At 48.5% G+C, this 20264-nt stretch overlaps 1 protein-coding gene across 1 annotated transcript in view; it reads right to left on the bottom strand.

Annotated features, from left to right (window-relative positions):
- Positions 1-1164: 1164 nt before the first annotated feature.
- Positions 1165-20264, bottom strand: part of FRAS1 (Fraser extracellular matrix complex subunit 1) — a 172946-nt gene continuing 153846 nt past the window's right edge. Inside the window, exons 55-75 of the mRNA XM_010575600.1 lie at positions 19852-20014; positions 19136-19382; positions 17848-18192; positions 17366-17526; positions 16831-16978; positions 15691-15896; positions 15058-15214; positions 14188-14388; positions 12646-12833; positions 12178-12453; positions 10903-11135; positions 10348-10508; positions 9338-9552; positions 7781-7931; positions 6643-6750; positions 6330-6489; positions 5473-5589; positions 4682-4848; positions 4158-4363; positions 2818-2964; positions 1165-1796 (exon numbers count right to left, since the gene is read on the bottom strand). Of these exons, the coding sequence (XP_010573902.1) occupies positions 1212-1796; positions 2818-2964; positions 4158-4363; positions 4682-4848; positions 5473-5589; positions 6330-6489; positions 6643-6750; positions 7781-7931; positions 9338-9552; positions 10348-10508; positions 10903-11135; positions 12178-12453; positions 12646-12833; positions 14188-14388; positions 15058-15214; positions 15691-15896; positions 16831-16978; positions 17366-17526; positions 17848-18192; positions 19136-19382; positions 19852-20014 (4342 nt within the window). The 3' untranslated portion in view covers positions 1165-1211. The remainder of the gene's footprint in view (positions 1797-2817; positions 2965-4157; positions 4364-4681; positions 4849-5472; positions 5590-6329; positions 6490-6642; positions 6751-7780; positions 7932-9337; positions 9553-10347; positions 10509-10902; positions 11136-12177; positions 12454-12645; positions 12834-14187; positions 14389-15057; positions 15215-15690; positions 15897-16830; positions 16979-17365; positions 17527-17847; positions 18193-19135; positions 19383-19851; positions 20015-20264) is intronic.

Below are 20264 nucleotides of genomic sequence, written 5' to 3'. Positions count from 1 at the left end.
CGTTGGTCCCCGAAGCTTGGGAGGCCGGCATGCACCAGGCCGAATTGAACGTCTGAGATAGTCTCTGGGCAAAAAGGTGCTTTTCGGACCCTCAGTGGCATCTTGGAGTCCTGCTGTATTCAATGTCTGTACAATGCCCAGAAGAGTTATTAACTAATTAGTTAATAATTATTCAGTATTAAAATATGATGTTAATATTCAGCAGATGCCTTACAGCCCGTCACAAAGGAGCAGAAAGTGTCATCAGCTCATGCTGGACCCGCACCGAGGTTCAACAGCCTCAGTTTCCACCCTTTTTTCAGTATTTATACACCACCTTCAGTATTGATAAGCTAAATATTCGCAATATATTCAGCATGAACTTTTAACATTTGTATTGAAGGAGTGGGAATGATTTACACTCTCACAAAAGGCTCTTTTCAGCGCTGAAAGACAAGCAGTGCCGAGCTTGCCACTCCTCGGCCGTGTTTGGTGCCGGGGGTCCCACCCCACCTGGGAACGCGTAACGGGGGCTGAAAGGGGGAGGCGCAGGGAAAGGACACCCCGGTCATGCTTTTTGTCAGGTTTATAGTCAAACTTTATTCTCTGGCGTGCGCTGAGACAGTACAGTTAACACCCTGTGTGACAATTCATGTCCCTGCCACCCCCTCCCCACGGCCAGCACCACCCCAAAATGAACCTCCCAACCCCTGAAGACCGAGCACCGGGTTTGCCGTTTGTTTTTCTGTAGCGTTTTGCCTCGTTTTAAGAAGCAAACCAAGGCCGCTTGCCTTGGGTATTAAACACGGAGTTGTTGCCCTTCTTGCTTTGTTCCCCAGTGAGGCGGGGAAGCGACCCCGGGGCCAGGAGCAGGGGGTCCCAGCGGACGCAGAGCCACCCCCTCCATGCCGGGTGGGGGACGTACAATGTCGCCACGATGCCCCACCACGAAGGTGCTGGTCTCCTTGGGCCACCCTGGGGGAAGCGGCAGAGCCAGAGCTGGAGGAGCGTGGTGGGGGCGCGGATGGAGAACTCTGCCCGGCCCGGCTCCAGCGGTGCTGTGCAATGGGGCAGCTCAGCCGGGAGCAGAGGTGAGCTAGAGCCACTCCTCCTCCTCCTCACAAGAGTATAAAAATACCAGCATAACTTTTCTTAGCTTTTCTTTTTTTTCAGATTATTTCTTTTTTTTACAATTTATAAAAAGCTTTTACCAAACCAAAGGGCATGCTGCATTAAACTTCCGTTCCGTCGTGCAAATTGCTGTGGACTTTGACTTCCAAGTTCACCTGCTTCACCTTCCTGCCTTTCCCCTCGGAGATGCCCCCGGTTTCCCTCAATATATTAATGTTCCTCACGGTGCAGTACCGGCCGTCCAGGGACTTCTCGGTGCCCCTGGGCAGCTCCACCTTGGTGTTCAGGGGATGCTCCTCCGGGGCGGCTCTGGCAGCCTCCCGCTTCCTCCTCAGCTTCCGACATTTCCTGGTGAGGAGGCAAACTCCCAAAAGCACCAGCAGCAGCAGGGTGATGGCAGCGAAGGCGCTCCCCAGGGAAGCGCCCGTTTGAGATAAGGAGGCTGCGACGGCAGCTTCCTCCCTCTCCAAGATCAGCGACTTCATGTTGGTGCCGTTCTTGATCTGGTCGCCTTCGTTGTCGTAGATCAAGGAGTCGTCCAGGATCAGCCTGCCGTCGCTATCGACCAAGTCCCTGCGGCCACGTTTCCAGCGGCGAGTGAGGGATCGCTGAACGCGAGGCCCCGCCATGCTCTCCGGGCCAATTACGTAGATGACTTGAAGGTACCACTGGTGTCCAGCTTCCACCTGTCAGAAAGGGAAGACACGCACACAAGAAATTTTAACTACAGCTTTTAGATCAAGTGATTTTGTTATGTAAAGGTAGAGCTGGTTGCATTTTTTTGTCCCATTTTGTGACTCCTGCAAATATCAACAAAAAAAAGCTCGGCGTGTTTTTATGAGCACCTGCAATAGTATTTACCACCATGTGAGGTGTTCGGTCTTGTTGTCTATCCTTTGGCAACTACAATAATTAATTTAGGAACATTAATAATATGTATTTAAAGAGCTTCTTTCCTGAGTGTTTTGGAAAAAAAAGTCTTAATCACCAGAATAAATTCCTCCATTTTCTGTGCTGGAGTTTGCTTCTTAACTGGCTCGACCATTAATTTATGGTATAATCCTAGCAAATCCAAGAAGCCCCTTAAGCAAACAGAGGTCACTAAGAGGACTTCTGTGGGGAGGGACAAAAAAACCCAGAAATCAGGATATAAAATTCTGCCCTCAATCAAGAGCTTCCTCTGTCCCCCTCCTGTTTCTGCCACAATCTGCTCAGCTCCTCCGAGTCTTGTACTCACCAGCCTCTGCGGACAGAGAGGAACCGCGACCAGAGTTTACCTGCCCCTGTAATTGGGAAGGGTCACGGAGAGCTCTGAGCTGCGTCTACCTTCAGAGGAAGCAACAGCACCGTGTGCGTGCTCCACCGCCGAACAGAGACTCTCATCTCCCACCTCGCCTTTATACCCAGGCAAATCAAGGAGAGGCCTGCTACAGTACGATCTGCAAATGCGGATGATCACGCGTACGGGAGGCCACCTCGCTTCACGCAGGCCATGTTGTGGGTGGGTGTGGAGGCAGCGTGTCCCACCACACCATCAGAAAAGTTGGTTGAGGGTTGCCATTAAACTGCAGAAGGCTGCAAGACCTACCCTCGCATGAATTTCGTTTCTCTAGGCAGTGTCAGGGCCAGAGCCTACGACTTACAAAGTATTTGGACACCCTGGACAGAGAAGTGAGTTTTGGGCTACCGATATCACTTGGTATGTACCTTGTAGAGAGCATCCACCTTGAGAGTAAATCCGTCGACTCCAGGCATGCTGCTTACCGAATGAAACTCAGACAGTTCGGAAGCAAAGTGGGCATCGAAAGGCACATCGTGGAAATACTTATCCGTCACTTCTGGTTGATTTCGGTCCTGGAAATGAGAGAGGTGTTATGAAGAGAAGTGCATGCTGTCATCTTTCCAGAGGGAAGCCAGAAGCCAGGTCACTAAATAACACCTGCGTACTGCTGCAGAAATTGAATCCAAATGCCCAGTCTCTGCACCTACCTGTGGGCATGGACATTTCTTTAAATGCATAGCTTACCGCACAGAAAATGTTTATGACCTATATGATTTGTAGATGCTTCATACTGGTTTAGCACTGATTGTGTCAGTATTAGGTTTGTAGAGCTGAAGATCAGGAGAGGAGTTTAACCAGCCTGCTCAAATATGCATGCTGAACTAACTAATGCCATTAACATTCCCCTTGTCCTGTGAGTGGTAACAGGGCTGCGAGCGAGGACGCTGGCAAATGTTAACTACAAAGCATGTAAGAAGAGCTGAATAAATCTTGGGAGCTAGTCGTAGATTTATACAAGAAGAATTTCTGCGTAACTGGTAAATAAATCTCCCTTTATATGATGCCAGTTCTGACGATTCCAAGCCATAGTATAAGCAGAGATCAAGGGAAATTTTTAAGTTTGGTACATCACTTCTTCTTCTTACTAATTTGTGGTTTGGTTTTTTTTTTTTTTTTTTAGACTAAGAAATATTCATGGATAAAGGTGGAGGAAAAAGAGATCTTGGCTTCATGGTTTGCACCTGTCTGCCCTGTACTGCAAAGATCCACCACATTTCACTTCTCATCCCTCTGTAGTCAGAATCTGTTGGTAGTCAGGGGAAAAAAAACAAACAGCAGAAGCAGAGGACATTTTTGCAAGCCAGTACTTCAGACCCCTCACGGATGAGGGAAGCGTTTAGCACAGGCATCATGCTTTATTCTGGCTCTGGTTTTCTGTGGCTGCACAAAGGTGCAGGTGGCTGGGAGGGTGGCAGGGTCTGGCTGGAAACTCTGCAGGATGTTGCAGGGTTTGGAGGTGCCTGGGGAAGTCAAACAGAAAAACAGCAGTGCTATGTCATCTGGGACAGTCAGACTAGAGAGAACTTGCAGACCGAAATAGCTAATACGAGCTAAATATCAGTACGTGCAGTGCCTCCCCGCAAGTAGGAAGGCCATTTAGTTCCCAGGTCTGTTAGGTCAGCAAGAGGCTGAGAGACCAGACTTCTCTGGACATGATCACACACAATCCTGGCCATGACGGTCTTGTCCACAACAGAAAACTTACCAAGAGCAGAAATCGGTGTTTCAGGTGCTTGTTGGGTTGAATACAGCCATACTGGGGCCCCTCGTTATAGACAGTGCCCGTTGGGTCAAAGAAAGGCACGTAGCCATCCTTGCCTGTACACAGATAGACTTTTTCCAACTGCAGTTTGTAAGCGGCATTTAGGTTTTGTTCGGGGTTCCAGAGCACGCGGCCGTACAGGATTTGCCCTGAGGAGGTTGGGAGAAAAACGGTCCAGTTAAATTCTCCAATTCAACAAAAGAACCACTGTTAGAGCCAAATGCACCAAACTACACATGGGTCTGGGTTTTGATTTGTGCGTGCAGATGACAAAATACCGTGCCAGAGCACATTCTTGTCTTGTCGTGCTGTTACAGGGCTGTAACGTGCTCAAAATGCCATTTGTTGCTGTAGAAGAGACAAAGCCAAATCTGGGTTTTACCCTTTTCTTTCAGAGCAATGGAAGTTGTGAAAACAGAATCATTAGGTACAAGCAGAAATGGAAAAAAAAAGAAAATAAATCCTACCCTTTGAAAAAGCCCCTTTGTAATCCATTTCTGCCAGAGACATTTCAGATTTGGTGGGGTCCATCAGAAACACCTTCTCATTGTTACAGAGCTGAAACTCTGTGTTTAGGGAGTAGACAACAGGAACTGGGCGGTTGGTCTGCTGGAAGGCAATCGGGATCAAAAATCTAAAATTGGAACAGGAAAGGAAAAAGGAGAGGTTTAGTTTGGACGCACCTGAAGTTACATGCTGGTGACCTACACAGTCTGCTTCACCTTTCTTCCTTCCTGCTTTACTATTTTTAGCCTAGCAGCCCGTACTACGGTGGTATTCAACCCAAGATGACTTGTTGCCCCTCACCCTGCCCCAGTTTTCCAGTAATGGTGCAGTGCTCTGCACGACCAGCTGAAGCCTCCTCCCAACAGGTTTCATTTTCTTTCTGTCTGGGGACAGCTGAAGGCTACGCGGGCTTCTGCAGCCCTGAGGCTGAAAACAGTGGGCTGAGACGTATGACAGCCCAGGACAGCCCCTGGCAAAGACACGTGCCTTGTGCTCGGGAGTGACAGACCCTGCCGTGCTACAGGCTGTCTGGAGCACCCCAACCGCCAGCTCAGCCCAGCAATCTTTCAGGTCTCGGTTGTAGGGGGACTCCTGAGCCAAAGAGGAGGTTCCTCCCCTCCCCTTTTCCCTTTTCCCTTCTCCCTTTTCCCTTCTCCTTTCCCTTCCAGCGTGCCACACGCCTGCTGGGACCACAAAACCAACCCAAACGGGCTGAAACTGTCCTGCTGCCATGATGATGGGGACTCCTTACCGCTCAGGAGCGTGAGCTGTACAGGGCAGGGGCTTGTCTCCAGGCTCTATCCATGGCTGTGTGGGCTGCACAGTACAGGGGATTAAGAAGATCGTGTACTCTCCAGAGTAGTCCTTCCTGGGAACAGACAGGAGACACTGCGGTCACCAAATGAGACTCCAAGCTATTCACCCAGCTGATGTGTTTGCTTAACATCCACCGTTTTCTAATTAATGTAAGCAGGCAAGACAAAGTTCATAGCAGGACCTCTCCCTCATCCCAGAAATCTCCAGCAGTCGCAGGAGGGACAAATTTGACCTGCGGTGTTTAATCTGACCCTCTGTGCAAGGAGCACAGACTGTAAGAATAAACAGTCACAGACAGAACTAATAATGAGAAGCAATTTCTTAAAACAGCAAACCAAGTATTTCTAGATCCTTATATACCTACCTCCACCAAGCATAGCACTACCAATTAAGCCAGTTGTGGACGTAAAATCCTGCTTTTAACATGCAGACTGCAAGACAACCTTGAATACATTGTCCCCTCTGGTATCTACCTACCCATTGGCTTAATTGCTAGAAAAATGCACGTACAAGGAGATGAACTGATTTTTCCCTCTAATACAACCAGTAGAGGAGCGTTTTCAGCCCTGACAGCGGCTTCCTGCGTGCTCCAGCTCTGAGCCCTTGAACAAGGCTGGCTCCTGACCACTCCACACTATCGTTGTGGGTGCTGAAAGGGCAACAGGGATTGCTCTCTCAGGCCTGGACTTGAAACTGCTTCGCTGCTGCTGTTAACTACATGCACGTTCATTGCTTAAGGAGAACATTGTGCTGTGGGAAGCTGCTGAAGGTGGCTGAACCCACAGTCCTCACCTGTTGTAGGAGCTGGTTGCTCTCCAGAGCTGGTAGGGAGAGTCAAAAGTCTGAGCGCTCCACAGCAGTTGCAGGTCAAATTCGATCCCTCCCAGGTGGTCTGGAGTCATTAAGAAAGACTTGACATCTGGCAGGCTGTGGTGCTCCATTACAAAAAGCCCTGGGGTGAGGACAAAGAGGTGATGGATGAGGCAGAGTACGGGGACACCCCACATTGCACACCTCAGCACAGAGGGACACTGCTACCTGTGTTTTCAGAACAGATCTGTATTTGTAGGCTGATTTCTTCCTCTGTCAGGACTAATGCTCTCACCTCTGAACTTGGCCTGTGTCTTGAACTCGATAACCAGCCGGCCATCCTCACGGATGTAGATCCTGATTATCTGCAGCCGGGCTGAGAGAACGCTGTCCGTCTGAATCCCTGCACAGTGCAGCAAGAACAAAGTCACTGGGGAGGCCACACAGCACAGATGGTCCTCAGGTGGGCTCTCTCAGCCCCACATAGCTCCAGAAGCATTTGAGAGAACTCCAAAAAGGCATGGTTTAATTAGGATCATCCTCCAGTGAGTCAGCTATACACTTCCTCCATTATCCACATGTGCCTCCTAAGTCTCACTCAAGCATAAAGGAAGTAAATATACTGAGCTCCCCCCTATGATTAGCCTGTGAATGTAACTTACTTCACATAGTAAGTTGTAGATAATTGTTTCTGGGTGCTCCTGGCCTTAATTCCTGAGTGGCCCTCCATGACAAAGCTCTGCAAGTCCCTCCTCTACAATACTTAGTGTCACCGCTGGCAGAATAAAATCCAAGGTGAGGCATTGTCTGTTCCTCATAGCCCTTTGAGCAGCAATACTGCTCAAGGCTGCAGGCACGGGTTCATGGCACACACGGGCTCCAAATATTATGGGAAAGGAAACAGAAGACTCGCAGGTGCAGGATAAACCACATAGACGCACAGATTTTACGTCTTGGATGTAACCACCACAGAGGATAGGAACGATTTAGGGCTCGCCTCTGGGAGTGCTGCTGTTTTAACAAACAAGGGGATACTATGGGAAAAAGTCCATCCGTGAGAGCCAGGAGGCTGAGGAACGTGACTGCAGCTCCCACACAAGAATCACTGAAAAGTGTCGGAGAAATCACTCCAAATATCCCACAGGGAGCAACCTCTGCTTGGCTGTGGAGACTCTGATGAAGAGAGAGCTCTTCTCCTGCAGCACTTTCTAGGGCTCAGTAACAACTGTTCCCATTAACAGAGAGAGGCTGGGGGGAAATGACAGCCCCCTTGCTAAGCTTACACAAATGCAGGCGTACCTGGACTCAGCCTGCACACCCTTTACTTCAGTGAGTGCTACCCATGCTCAGGACTGCGGTGGGAGTGCAGAAACTAAGGGAAAAAACGAGAACAAACCAATTCTCCTGTACCCCTTCAAATGCCTCAGACCTACCCGTCCTCCAGAGAACAGTATCGTAGAAAAAGGAGAACTCCATCTCTGTGTGATGCTCAAGAGAAGCCCAACCTCTCGGCGCTGTCACGTAAATATAGGACACATAGAGTGGGACGTGGACTGTTAAGAAGGACTGAGCAGAGTCCCGGACCTGTCAATAAAACCCCCAAAAGGTGGTTATGCACGTTCCAAAAGAGAGACACTGGCGCAGACTCACAGCACCCACTGCATTTGCGTTCTGCTCTGCAAATGGGGAAAAAAGCCAGAGTACCTGCAACAGAAGACTCCTTTTTAGTTCTGGACCATAGGTGTCTTAAACACAGGGAGGATAATGTGGGGATGAAGTATTTCTGAAGCAATATAATGTCATTGCTCCATAGAGACTGAGCATTATTAGCAAATAATTAGCTGATTTGCAAAAAAGTTATTGCTGGACTGCCATTTGAAAAATAACAAACAACTGCTGGCAAAAAGCATGCAAGCACAGAGTGCTCCTCACATACTACAAAACTCCTACAGTTAAGTCACAGATGACTGTCTGAACTTTCTTTACCTTTACATGTAGGTACGTTAGACAAACCTGCATTTTAAATAAGGCTAAGCACCGAAGCACACTGGTGTCATGGTACAAAAGGAGCTGTGGCCACAACTTCACCTCAACCCCCCGCCCCAGTTTCCAATTCCATGAATTAATAATAAGCATTTCTGCTTGCTCAGGACTGGCCTTAAGAGTATCTGAAATACCACAGCTCTCTGGCTATATATACAGCATTTATTATCTGCAGAGCACAGCTGTACTCTGGAAGCCCCTGAGAGAGACATTCCAGACTGGTTGGTGCCAGTCTCCACTTACTAAATTATGCAGTTGTTCAGTTCAAGCAGCTTCTCTGGATTTCTGCAAATAATTGGAGCTATAAAAGGAAAGTTAACAAAGTATTCCAGACTGACAGGAATTGAAAGAGATGATGTTGGCCATAACAGTCTGACTGGGAATTTAATGCAAGAACTTAACGAAGATGAGATACTCACTTAAGTGGGATGTACATGTATAATCCATCCATGAGAGGGCAGTGAGACACGTCTGGTAGCAAAAGCCACTATTTTATAGAAGAACATTTTTGGCTTTTTGTCTGCCAGTTGGTTAGTTAAGAAATTACTTAAAAATTCCCATGACCTCGGTCCACTGCGGAGTGTGAACTGATGTGCCTCTGCTCTGTTCTTTGCTCATTTATATTGGGTAAGAATACAGTCAAAATTGTAAAAGAATAGAGCACAGCTGAGAATGTTTTGTATTTCCAGTATATCCTTATATTTAAAAAAAATATTTTACTGGCACTTTGAAGGTTAAAAGAATAAAACCTATGTTACCCCAAGAAAAATAAACGAATTGAGTGCATTTCACAAAGCACTGTTCTTTTCTAGGTAAAAGGGGGATAAAGCCATGTTCCAGTCATACAAAGTGGAGCAGCAAATATACACGAACACAAAGCGGAACTTCACCTAAGAACTGAGAAAGATCTGGATTACATGGAATGAGTTTTGGATATGGCATCTCACCTGGAAGTCAGCGGTGACAGAGCCCCCACAGACATCAATTAATTCAGTCATGTCATAATAGGCATCAAAAGTCCAAATGCAGCTCTTCAGGTTGAGGTGCTTATAAAGCTGGATCGTCTTCGGCTCTCTCACGGTGGGGTCAAACTGGTAAGGGCGGTCGTAGCCAGGACCGAGAACGATGCTGTCGTAGGTCACTTCATCCAGAAACCCTGCCTCTGGGATTAAGAGACACCAGGACAGTGATCACTCCAGATTTCAAAGAACTTGAGGCCAAGCACTGACGTCCCATTTTCTCTCTCAAATCACGTCAGTGACTTTTATTATATTAGGGACTTAACGGGCTCCTCCCCTTCATTATCCTAGAGGTCAAACTGAATATACATGGGTCTTCACAGGGCAAAATGTTATAGGAATGGGGAGAGAATCGTAAAAACCAGACTCCTGAACCTATCAATTAAAGGTTGAAGTTAAAGTTTAAGAAATGCAGAACAGCTTGAGTATGAAATGAACAGAATGAAGGACAACAACCCCCCGCCCACCATGGAACAAGCATGGACCACATTATCCTTCGTGTCAGAGACACACATTGCCTTTTTATTTCAGCTCTGCCATTTACTTCAGCAGTGAATTTGCTTTTGCTGCTTCTTGTTGCCAGACGGGAGATCTCAGTGACAGAAACACGGTGATCCACTTCCTGTGGATCCTTCTCTAACCGCATGGATATCACAAGTCAGATTTGAAAAGCAGAAAATCACCAGCACGGTGTGAACCTATAACCTTCTGGAACAGAGCAATGCTGCTTAAACCCATTATCTTTTAAACATTCCCATGCATCGCATCTCATCTTTAACAGGGCAACTCTGTTCACTGCTGTTAGTACAGGAAGATTAATTATTATTTACATAATGTCAAGAGAGCCCAGAGAAAGACAAAGCCGCCTTCTCTGGATTTCTTTACTGGCTTCTCCCTACCACCAAGTTCAGAAAGCAAAGTCTGGCTTTAAAGATTACCTGAGATGCCTCTGAGGTCTCTGATGGTGACCAGGTTTGAGCAGACATGCTGGTGCCTGTAGATAGACTCAGAGAGAAGGAAATGCAGGTTGTGCAGCGGCAGGGTGGAGATGAGGGGCAGCATCCCATCCTGATGGGGGATCTGCACCGAGATGTGGATTCTGGAACAAATAGCGGATGAGACGGCATAAAAAAGCAGCCCTGGCAGGCACGGGAGCATTACCCCACACCCCCCAGCAGCACAGGACAGACCCGGTGAGCCTGCTAGTGGCAGCCTGATATTTAGTTGCAGCTAAATTTCCCCATCTACACATCTGCTCCTTAAGCTGTCCCACCAACTCCAATTTCCTGAGGGGAAGGCGCACCCCCTCAGCAGAGTAGGGTGCGAGGAAGAGAGTGGGAGTGCTACCCTAAGCACCCTATGCTGTTCAAGAGGGCACACAGCATGGAGGGATGTGGTTTCGGACACATCGGTTCTCCTCTTGACCCAAGCCAGCTCTGTAACCGCAGGGGGCCTGGTGAAGGACTGCATTCTCCCCTTCTCCAGGCTCATACCTGTTGGGATGCTCCTTGTGCTTGACATCCAAGTACTTCAGAGTGGCGATGAATGACTGTGCCTGGAAACCTCGGGCTGTCCCTGCAACCACAGGAGTGTGACAAATGGCACTGTCTGTGCCGATGGTAACTACATTGCTTCTCAGGGGGGTCCCCACATGGCCAGCCTTGTCCACAGCCTTGGCCACACAGCGCACGTGGAACCGCCGGCTGAAGTAAATGCTGTCCAGCACCTGCAGGGAACAAAGAGGGAGAAGCATGCATGTGGGTCAAGGACACCAGCGTTGCAACATCTGACCGTGTAGCAAAATCACATTATCCTGGTGTTTTGAGGCAGCACAGAGGCGAGGCACATGCAAACACAAACCAGGAGCACACACATGCCAATGTCTGCTTGGCCGCTTGGGTGTGCAGGTGCGATTGGCCTCTTGCTACCTACGCTGCAGTAGATGCTTGACTATGTTGGGTGCTTTACAACTTCCAAACTCTGCCCACATACTGAAGGGAGGGGAAGAGGGAGCCTGAGCTGTTATGATCTGCCAGGCTCCATCTGTCTCCTGCCACCAGTGATTTACTGAAGTGTCTGAGTGTCACAGCTACTTCCCACGTCAACAGAAGTGGTGTTTTTAGCAGGCTCAGTAAAGAACAGTGCTAAATTTTCTGAAAAAAAAAAAAAAAAAAAAATCCCCAAAGAAGCACCCATACGTCTCATGCCGATTCCCAAAACCGAGGAGATTTTGGGTTTTAATCTCTGTGTAACTAAGGTGTGCACTACCCACTAAAAATATCTCAGACTCATGCACAAGTAGGCATGGTCTAGAAACACACCTGGATGCCTGAGAAGAGCTGAGACCTCACAGCTGGGAGTGCCTGGGAAAAGCCCCCAGAGGAAAACAGTAATTCTGTCTGTGGGGCAGGACGTGAACAGTCCAGGGACAGAGAGTTCTCAAGCCACACATGGAGCAATACAACAAAACGAGCGCCTGAAGGAACAGCGGTTCAGAACTTGAGCTATGCCCTTCCTGCAACTTGAGCAGGATGGAAGGAAAGCAGACAATACCACAGCCAAACCCTGGCAACACAGGTCACATCAGCATGCTGAGCTCTTATTCAGGGACAGCCACTTTTTCAGGTGCGTGACTTTTCAGCTGCAGGAACGCAACCAAATTTCCCATGTGATCGTACAGTACACAGACCGACAGAGCTGCCCCAAGCTCTCGCTGACTTATGCCACGCGCTCTTGCAGCTTTGCCATGCTGGTACCTAACCATATACCTTATGGTTGATGCTAGTGAATGGTGTGTTGTCAGTGATGGTTTCAAAAGGCGACCTGGCTCCATTCCCATCCGTGGGGGTTGCTACTTCCCAGCTGAACTGTATTGAAGACTGATTGATCCCAGCCTCGCTGCAGCGTGACTTCGTGACCGTGTACTTGGGGAAGTGAGGGTCACAAGGAGTGACACAGATGAGCGGATAGCCTGGGGAAGGGGATTTCTTAGCACCATCCTTGGTCACTTCTTCCACCCGGTCGTAATCAGCCAGGGTGACGACCTGTACGGATGGGATGCAAGATGGTAGCATTCGCCTGCGGCTGAGGGGAGAGGCAGAAAAGGCAATCCTTCCCACACACTCCAAGCCTGGTGCATCATTGCAGTTCTTAATTTTATTTCAGAAACCCCGCTGGGGTTTTCAGTCTGTACTCAAAAGTGTACTAAATCACGTCCATTGGAATGGGTGACTTACCACGGGAGGTGCTGGTAGAATCAGACTCCCTGCTGCCTCCTGATCCAAAATAGTCACTATTGCAGTGCTGGTGTCTCCAAGAACAGCTTCCACTGGATCATCTGGACCCAGCACCAGAGAAAAGGACTCATGCCACTCCCGGTCTTCATTGGACATGATCTCCACCTTAAACATGATGTGGTTCACACCTGTGAGAGGAAACAGAGACAACTCAATTCATCATCAGATATTGCTCTGAAGTCCTCATAAAAAAACTGCACAGCTGGTCAAGGCTGTGATCACTGAAACATTATGATAAAATACGCGTGATAAATTTTATTTCCACTCATTGCTACTAATAATTTAGTCCTGTCCACACAGGAGTCTACTCTATACATAAAACTCCAGCTATGACAATTGATCAGGTGATAGATTTACTAGCAGATGCCATCTGAGGATTAATATTGCCTGTCTTGTATTAGCTGTCTGTAGTAAAAATCTATGATCCAAAGTACATCCCCACCCCTGCTGTAAGGATCTCTGGTCTCTCTCACACCAGTATGCAGAACTGTTTGGTGAGGGCTTCTTGGTCCAGCAACATGGTCTGAGCTGTTGCACTGGATCCTGCAAGATCTCTGCTGAGCCTTACATTCTCTGAAGACTGCTTTATTCTCACCTGCCAGATGCTAGTGCTTCTTCCTCTGTTCTGATCGCCCTTCATTTAACAGTTCAGCCTTTTTGCGTAACAAAATTATAGCCACAGCAGAGTGCAAGGCTGCAGCCCAGAAGAGTCACACTTTTAGAAAGACCACATAGTAAGTGGTCTGTGTAGTATATTTAAAATACATTACCAAAAAACCAGAAAGAAGTCCCCAAACAAACCAAACCCCAGATCCTTCTCATCCAGCAGGTCATTGTGAAGGGATGAAATGTTGTACACAAGAGAAAACATGGCAAGATTTGGGATGGCCCTCCGATTTTTTCAAGCGACATTAATTCCGGTGAGCAGAAAGTCTCAACCCTCTTTCTGTCTCCTTAGGCATTTACAGTCTTCTCAGTGAAGAGCTCACCACCTCCAGGCTTTCATTCCCTCCTCCTTTTCATTGCCCCCCTGCTTGGGCAGCAGCTTGGCACTCTGCTTATCCAGCAGAGAGGGCTGGTGCTCAGAACACCAGTGTGTTTGAACTGAGAATGATTAGGCAACCAGAAGGGGAAAGGGGAAAGGACATGTCTAATGCAAGGAAAGGGGAAAAGTCTTGCACCCCACCTGTGACACACTGAGGAGCTGGATAGGTGTTTCCTCCCACAAAGACTGTGATGAGTCCAAGATCAAACCCCAAATCAAATCTAAACCCCAAAATCTAAGGGTATTTTATGCCTTCTTACAGCTAATACAGTTCGCTTCACCGGGAGCAGTTAGACCTGTGTGACATTGTAAACCTCATGCAAAAAGTGGCTTTTTCCAAATCTCCTGAATGTTCCCCTTCGATGCTCTTTTCTGTTATACACAAAATGTCACTGGTCGCGCCACCACCTCTAAACTTCCCTCCAAGGACACTTTACCTGGGCTGAATTTGAGCATTCGACTCTTGGGATAGTAATCCACTCCAGCCTGAGCTGAGCCATCGCGGGTGCTACAGCGGACTTTTGAGGTCCTGTTCTGATCCCCTCTCCGGACCACCTTAATATTTAAAACAGCAACACCCTCCGGGCCAGGTGGCTCCCGTACTTGGTACGCAGCTTCTTCAAACTCAATGGTGGGTGCTAAAGAAACAGCAGTGAAGAAAAAGCCCCAGGTTAGCACACCAGCTGACTGTTTACAGATGAAGTGCATTCAGCAGCTGGGGCCAGCTAAGCTCAGCTCCTTTTAGACTCTATCTACACATCTTCAGAGCAAGGGTCTCCTCAAAGCAGGGGCCAAAACTGCAGCCATAAGGGTTGGATGTGAATTAGGGCAAGGGGTGGTGCAAAACCCAACACATGTATTGGGCTACAGAGGATGGCAAATGATTCTCCCATCCCCTGCCTCCCACTGAACCACACAAGCCATGTGATGGTGCTACAACCCCCACTGGCAGTCACACCGGAGGGACTTGGCATCCCCCTTCTTCCCCACAGGTCTCTCCAGGCTGTGATGCTGTGGAGGGAAGGCAACATCTCCCAGGGGAAGCACAGCAATTCCCTGTGCAACTGCAGGGGAATGGGAAATGGGACAAATGGTGCGTTCAAGCCGCTGGTATTCGATCCCTCCCTTATGACCAGTCCAGTGCACAAAGCCATCACATCAGTGACCTGCACGCAGAGCTGTGACCACGTGACCGGAGGCATTCACGTGTACTAAATTAAACTGCAAACTGTTGATGAGACTGTGCTGACTATCTGGGAGCTGCATCCTACGCTACAACTACGCCCTTGTTGAGCGTCCTCGCTTACCGTCTTCGTCATTGGTGACAGTTATGGTTGCCACGTCCATCTTCCCAATCCTAGCTCCGCTCCAATGGTTTCCAAGTGGGCTACCAAGATAGACCTGGAACTGCTCTTCTGGTTCAAAGGCAGAGTCATCGCTGATATAAACACTGCAGTTCTTCACCTAAAGCCAAGTAAGCAGGAGAAAACAGCAAACGTTCATAAATCCGATGAAGCCACTTAAAGGCCACTCTGTACTTCACTATCTAGGGTTTAATGTCTGAGTACTGTCAATCCTGGAAGAAACACTTCTATTTTTAAGGCTGCTACTTCAGTGTGGACAAACCAGACAGCTACATGATGAGACACAGCAGTGAAGACATCTACAAACCGACAGGTCTCTGCTACAACAATTCTGAGTCCTACTGACACAGAGGATTTCATTTCATGTTTTAAGCAGTTTTATCATGAAACAAACAGCCCCTCCAGAGTCATGTCATGTTTCCAGGACCAGAAGAATTTCTGACTTTAAGCATCTACGAAAACAGTTTGGACAGCCTCTGTGAGCTCCCTCTGACAATGAATGCAGAGGCAAGGAAGAGATCTGAACCTCTTCTATCAATGGTTCTTCATTCTCCCTATAAGTCAGGCTCAGCTCACCTTCTCCCCTTTCAAGAAAGTGATGCGAGACTCCTCCGCATTTCTCCTCTCTGCAAAGTCCTCCATGACCTCTGCTGTCTGGCTCTGGGTGTAGCACCTGACAGAGGACTCGTAGCTCAGGTCCCCGGTGCGGAAGATGGGGATGTGCAAAGTACCCTCCTTCTCCTTCACCGAGTATGTATCCTTGGTGAACTGCATGCTTGGTACTGCAGGAGGTAATAAAAAGGGTCAAGCAGCGTTGAAGCTCCACAGAGACACAGGAGCTAATCGAGGCACATACACCCTGGGAGAACTGCTGCATGGAGTCTGAGAGCCAGAGAATAAAACAGCCACTTCACTGTGCCTCAGAACACGATTTGGTTTGAAACAAACAAGTGACTATTACTGCCATCAACCCTCTATAGAGCGCAGGATCAGCAGACCCTGCAGCGCTTCAGAAAGAAGGCATCTCTCCTCATCACCTCTCAGTCACCTAACTCCAACAGTTGATGAAACCTGTTCCTTCCCTACCATTTTGGTGCTCTTGCAATGCACTGGAGAACAAGACAGGGCTGGTGGTACAGGGATGGTGTGCTTATGAGGCATGTCAGGAAGGGATTATATCAGGACTCAGTACTGCAATGGATGCTATGTCTCAAAGCATTATCCTACCGCCTGTGGACAGACACAGAACAAATAGTTTGCAGCAAAGAGGGCTGACCTCAACAAAAGATACAAAGGCAGAAATGATTATACGACAAAGTTAGATTATATAGTGTGTGCCTTCCTCAGGCGAGCAAACATGAGAGACGTTAAAACACAAGAGAAAATAAACATGCAGTAAGGCTTTCTCACATAGTAAGGGGGACTTTAGCTCACAGAAAGCATGAAACGAGGACTGAGCTCTGAGCAGAGGAGGCAAAGCATGGCTGAAAGTGAGGGGCACTACAGGAAAAGTCATTCTGCACTTCTGAAGACTGCAAGTTCTTGTGGACAGTGAAGCATGGAAGGAAAGAGGGCAGCCAAATGGAATGGGAGGATCCCAGGAATATAGGCTAAATCCAGCCGAGAAATAACCTAACTTGGACTAGCCTCCTGCTGCGTGGAAGCGTGAAGGAAGAGGCTAGGATGGGCTGGATGGACCTGCCATGGATAACTTACCATCTTGGAAGATGTCATTAATGGCCACGATCGCTTGGAACGGCTTTGTCAGCTCAGCTCCATGGGGTGAGCTGAGATAAACAACAAAGGTCTCCAGCCCTTCTATCACTGGGTACTGTGCATCATCCAGGATTGTCAGAGTGCAGAACTAGAAGAAAAGCAGACGTCCTGCTTTTAGAGATGCAAAGCTGTCATCCTTGCCAGTACTCGCATTTGGGTGTCTAAGGTAAAGCCATTATGTCAGGCCTTTTCTGAATTCATTAATCAATGGAAACAATGTTCTAGATAGATCTGGCATATCATTTCAGAGAATTGGCAGCCATCTTTATCCTGGGAGGGGTGGCCTGACCAAATCTTCTCTGGCTGGAGTGCTGATTAGATGTGAGTCTCTGCCTAGCAGATTAATTAACAATTCTCAAGTGGCCCTGAGAGGATTTTCAAAACAGGCAAATAGCAAATACAGAGTATGCACATAAACAAGAGAGAGGTGTCACCAGGCAGAGCAGACTCATCAGGAGTCAAAGTGGCTCCTCACCTCTTCCGTCTTGCCTGGCCTGAACTCTATTTTTCTGGAGCTGGGGACATAATCAATTCCCGGGCTGGCAGATGGAGGGTCTGACGTCCGAGTGGCACACCACACCGAGATGGGGGTTGAGAGATCAGGTCCCTGTCGGAGGACTGGAATCTCAATGTTTCCTGAGTCACCAGTTGCATGTGAGAGAGAACCAAGATGAGAAAGCAGCCACATACCACAAAACCATTCCCTTCCCTTCAGCATGCCCTTCTCCCTTCACTACTGCTCCTGCACCCAGCACAGGCTATTGCAGAGAACAACCCCCCAGCCTTCCCCACAGGGGCAGAGGGAAGAACAGAAACACTCTGCAGACCTTTTACAATTCTGCTGCTGTGCCCTAAATCGCTCCTTCTGATACCTCTTTCTGGTGAAAGCACGCTTTCACGGTAAGCACCCCAACGCGGTGTGCAGCAGCCCTGGGAGAGCCCCCGGCTACTCTTCACCTGCAGCCTCGCTGACGGTAAAAGTAGCATTCCCCAGGAACACTGTAGAGGCATCGTTGGGACCACCGATGAAGACGCTGGCTGATGCCCGGCTGCCAATGCGTGCGTTATCTGAGGCATCTGCCAATACGATCTCAAACTCCTCTTCTTCTTCGTATTCACTGTCATCGATCAGCGTGACGTCACATGTCGTCACGGTGACACCCGGACCAAAAACAATGCGGCTGTCATCCGCCATCCCCCGGGACTTGAAGTCGGAGCCCGATTCCAGCATATAAAGGCTGCTTCCCTTGGCTGATTTGGGGACAGTGTAGCAGATGGCGGACACAGTGCTGCTGGTATCCCCTAAGACACAACAGGAAAAAACCCATAACTCTGTGGGAATACTTTTACCCTATTTCGTGGAGAAACTATTCACTTAAATAATAAAGCAGCATTCAGAAAAGAGGGTGAGGAGTAAAAAAGAACACCACCCCTGCTCTAAATTTGCATAAAAACTGGCTTAGGTCTGACTTCCAGGCATACTCCAAATCTGCACTCTTGGTTACTACTATCAGGAAACGGGTGGCACTTGCCTATTAAAGAATATACAGTACAGTGATAGGGTCCACATAAAACACAGTATCTAGATTGCAGAGAAGCAGCAAATAAATACAAGGGTTTGCTCCTGCTCATGCTGGGAAGAGAAATTAATTCAAAAGTAAGGAGCTTTAACTGCACTGGTGAATCTTACAGCAGAGCTGGGAAAAATAAAAAACCCACACCCATCTGCCCTGTATCGTTGCTTGTTATTTCAGTTGCGCCAGAAAGCTACTTCCAAAAAATCAAAGAATCACCCCAAAATCATAAACAAGCAAACCCCAAGGAACACCACGTGTTTTGGGGGGTCACTGTTATTTGCCTGCCAACAGGAAACAGTCATTTGCCTGAGCCTGGCAAAGGTATATACTGCAAAGACTCCTCAGCAGCTTTGCAGTAATCCTAGTCATGTGATAAAAGACTGCAGGATACAGGCACTAAACCGCTTTTATTATCTAGAAAGTACAGAATTAAAATCCAAGCTCCAGGCAGCCACACATACTTCACAGTCTGTCTACAGGTGTTTCACTTCTCTCTGTCCCCAGTTTACTGTTGGCCACAGTCTCCAGGGCTCCCCATCCACTCTCTCTGCCATGTGGGTTCAGACTCCGCACGTCTCACCCACAGCAGTGCCTGCAGAGCCGCTTTCCCTCCCGTGCCGCAGAGCCCCGCGGCAGCACAGAAAATCGTTCTGCCCGCCTCGACCCACCTTTCCTTTCAACAGGAGCAGAAAGAAAACCAGCGCTCTCGCTGATATGGTACGTCTTCCTGTCGAACTGCAGGGTGGGCTCGTCCTCTGTGTCAGTGATGGTGACCGTGGCCCGGGTGACGTTCCCCAGCAGAGCGTAGGCTGGCATGCTGAGCTCGACGGTGAAGCTCTCTGTGCTCTCAAAGACGTTGTCATCATTAATGGTGATGGTGCAGGCCTTGGTGTCCTCCCGCTCCTCAAACTGCACCTGGAAGGCAGCAAGTGGCCTGCTCTCTTTGGACTGGGGTCTGAAACTTTCTGTCCTTCTTGCCTTGCCCTTGCCTGAGTCACATACCCTGTGCATGGGTGGCATCAGACACCGACCTTAACCAAGGATAAATGGCGAGTGGAGATCAAAGGCAGCACCAAATGCAGTGCGTAGACCCCTACCCCTTCTGGTCTCATTCATGGTTTTAGCCCTTTGCATGATGAGGAATGACATTCCTACTCAGGCAAGCCTGTAACCTTTGTGGGCTGCCAGAACACTGCTGCAAAGTGTATCTGCCAACATAAAAAACTGATGAAAAAAGAGACCCTCTTCTGAAGCAAATAAACCACAAATTCTTAGAAAGGAAATACAGTCTCTGTTGTGTTTTTATCAGTGTTTATCAGTTCTTTCATCCAGGCCTGATGGCACACATGGTCAGACCTTCCCTTTCCTGGTGTCCCCAACCTACCTGCCCCGCGTACTCCACGTAGTCCTGCTCTCCCGGCTGTGAACCAGAGCCAGAGGTGGCCGTTCCCTGCTCTGTGCGGCACAAGACAATCGCATACTGGTTGAGGTTACCAATCCGCCTCACGGTGACACTCACAGAGCCTGCGCTCTCTTTGACGTTGTAGCTGGAAACGTATCAAGCAGATACAAATAACAGGCTGGGGAGCAAACCCTATGTGTTTACGCTGCCTCTGAGCACCACAGACTCAGGCTGACTGTTGCCTCCACAGAAAATCCGAGGGACACTAATAATCGGGGTCTTGGGCAGGTGGCAGCTATTCAGCAGCCCTGCTCTGTGGTTTAACCCAGCAGGAACTTCTCACTGACACGCATGTAAGTTCCCACTTCCACACTGGCTGCTGTTGCCCCCCCCCC

Source organism: Haliaeetus leucocephalus, unplaced genomic scaffold, assembly GCF_000737465.1.
Source record: "Haliaeetus leucocephalus isolate CR32 unplaced genomic scaffold, Haliaeetus_leucocephalus-4.0 Scaffold484, whole genome shotgun sequence".
Lineage (NCBI taxonomy): Eukaryota > Metazoa > Chordata > Aves > Accipitriformes > Accipitridae > Haliaeetus > Haliaeetus leucocephalus.
The sequence above is the reverse complement of the archived record's forward strand: the minus strand, read 5'-3'. Positions and strand labels throughout refer to the sequence as shown.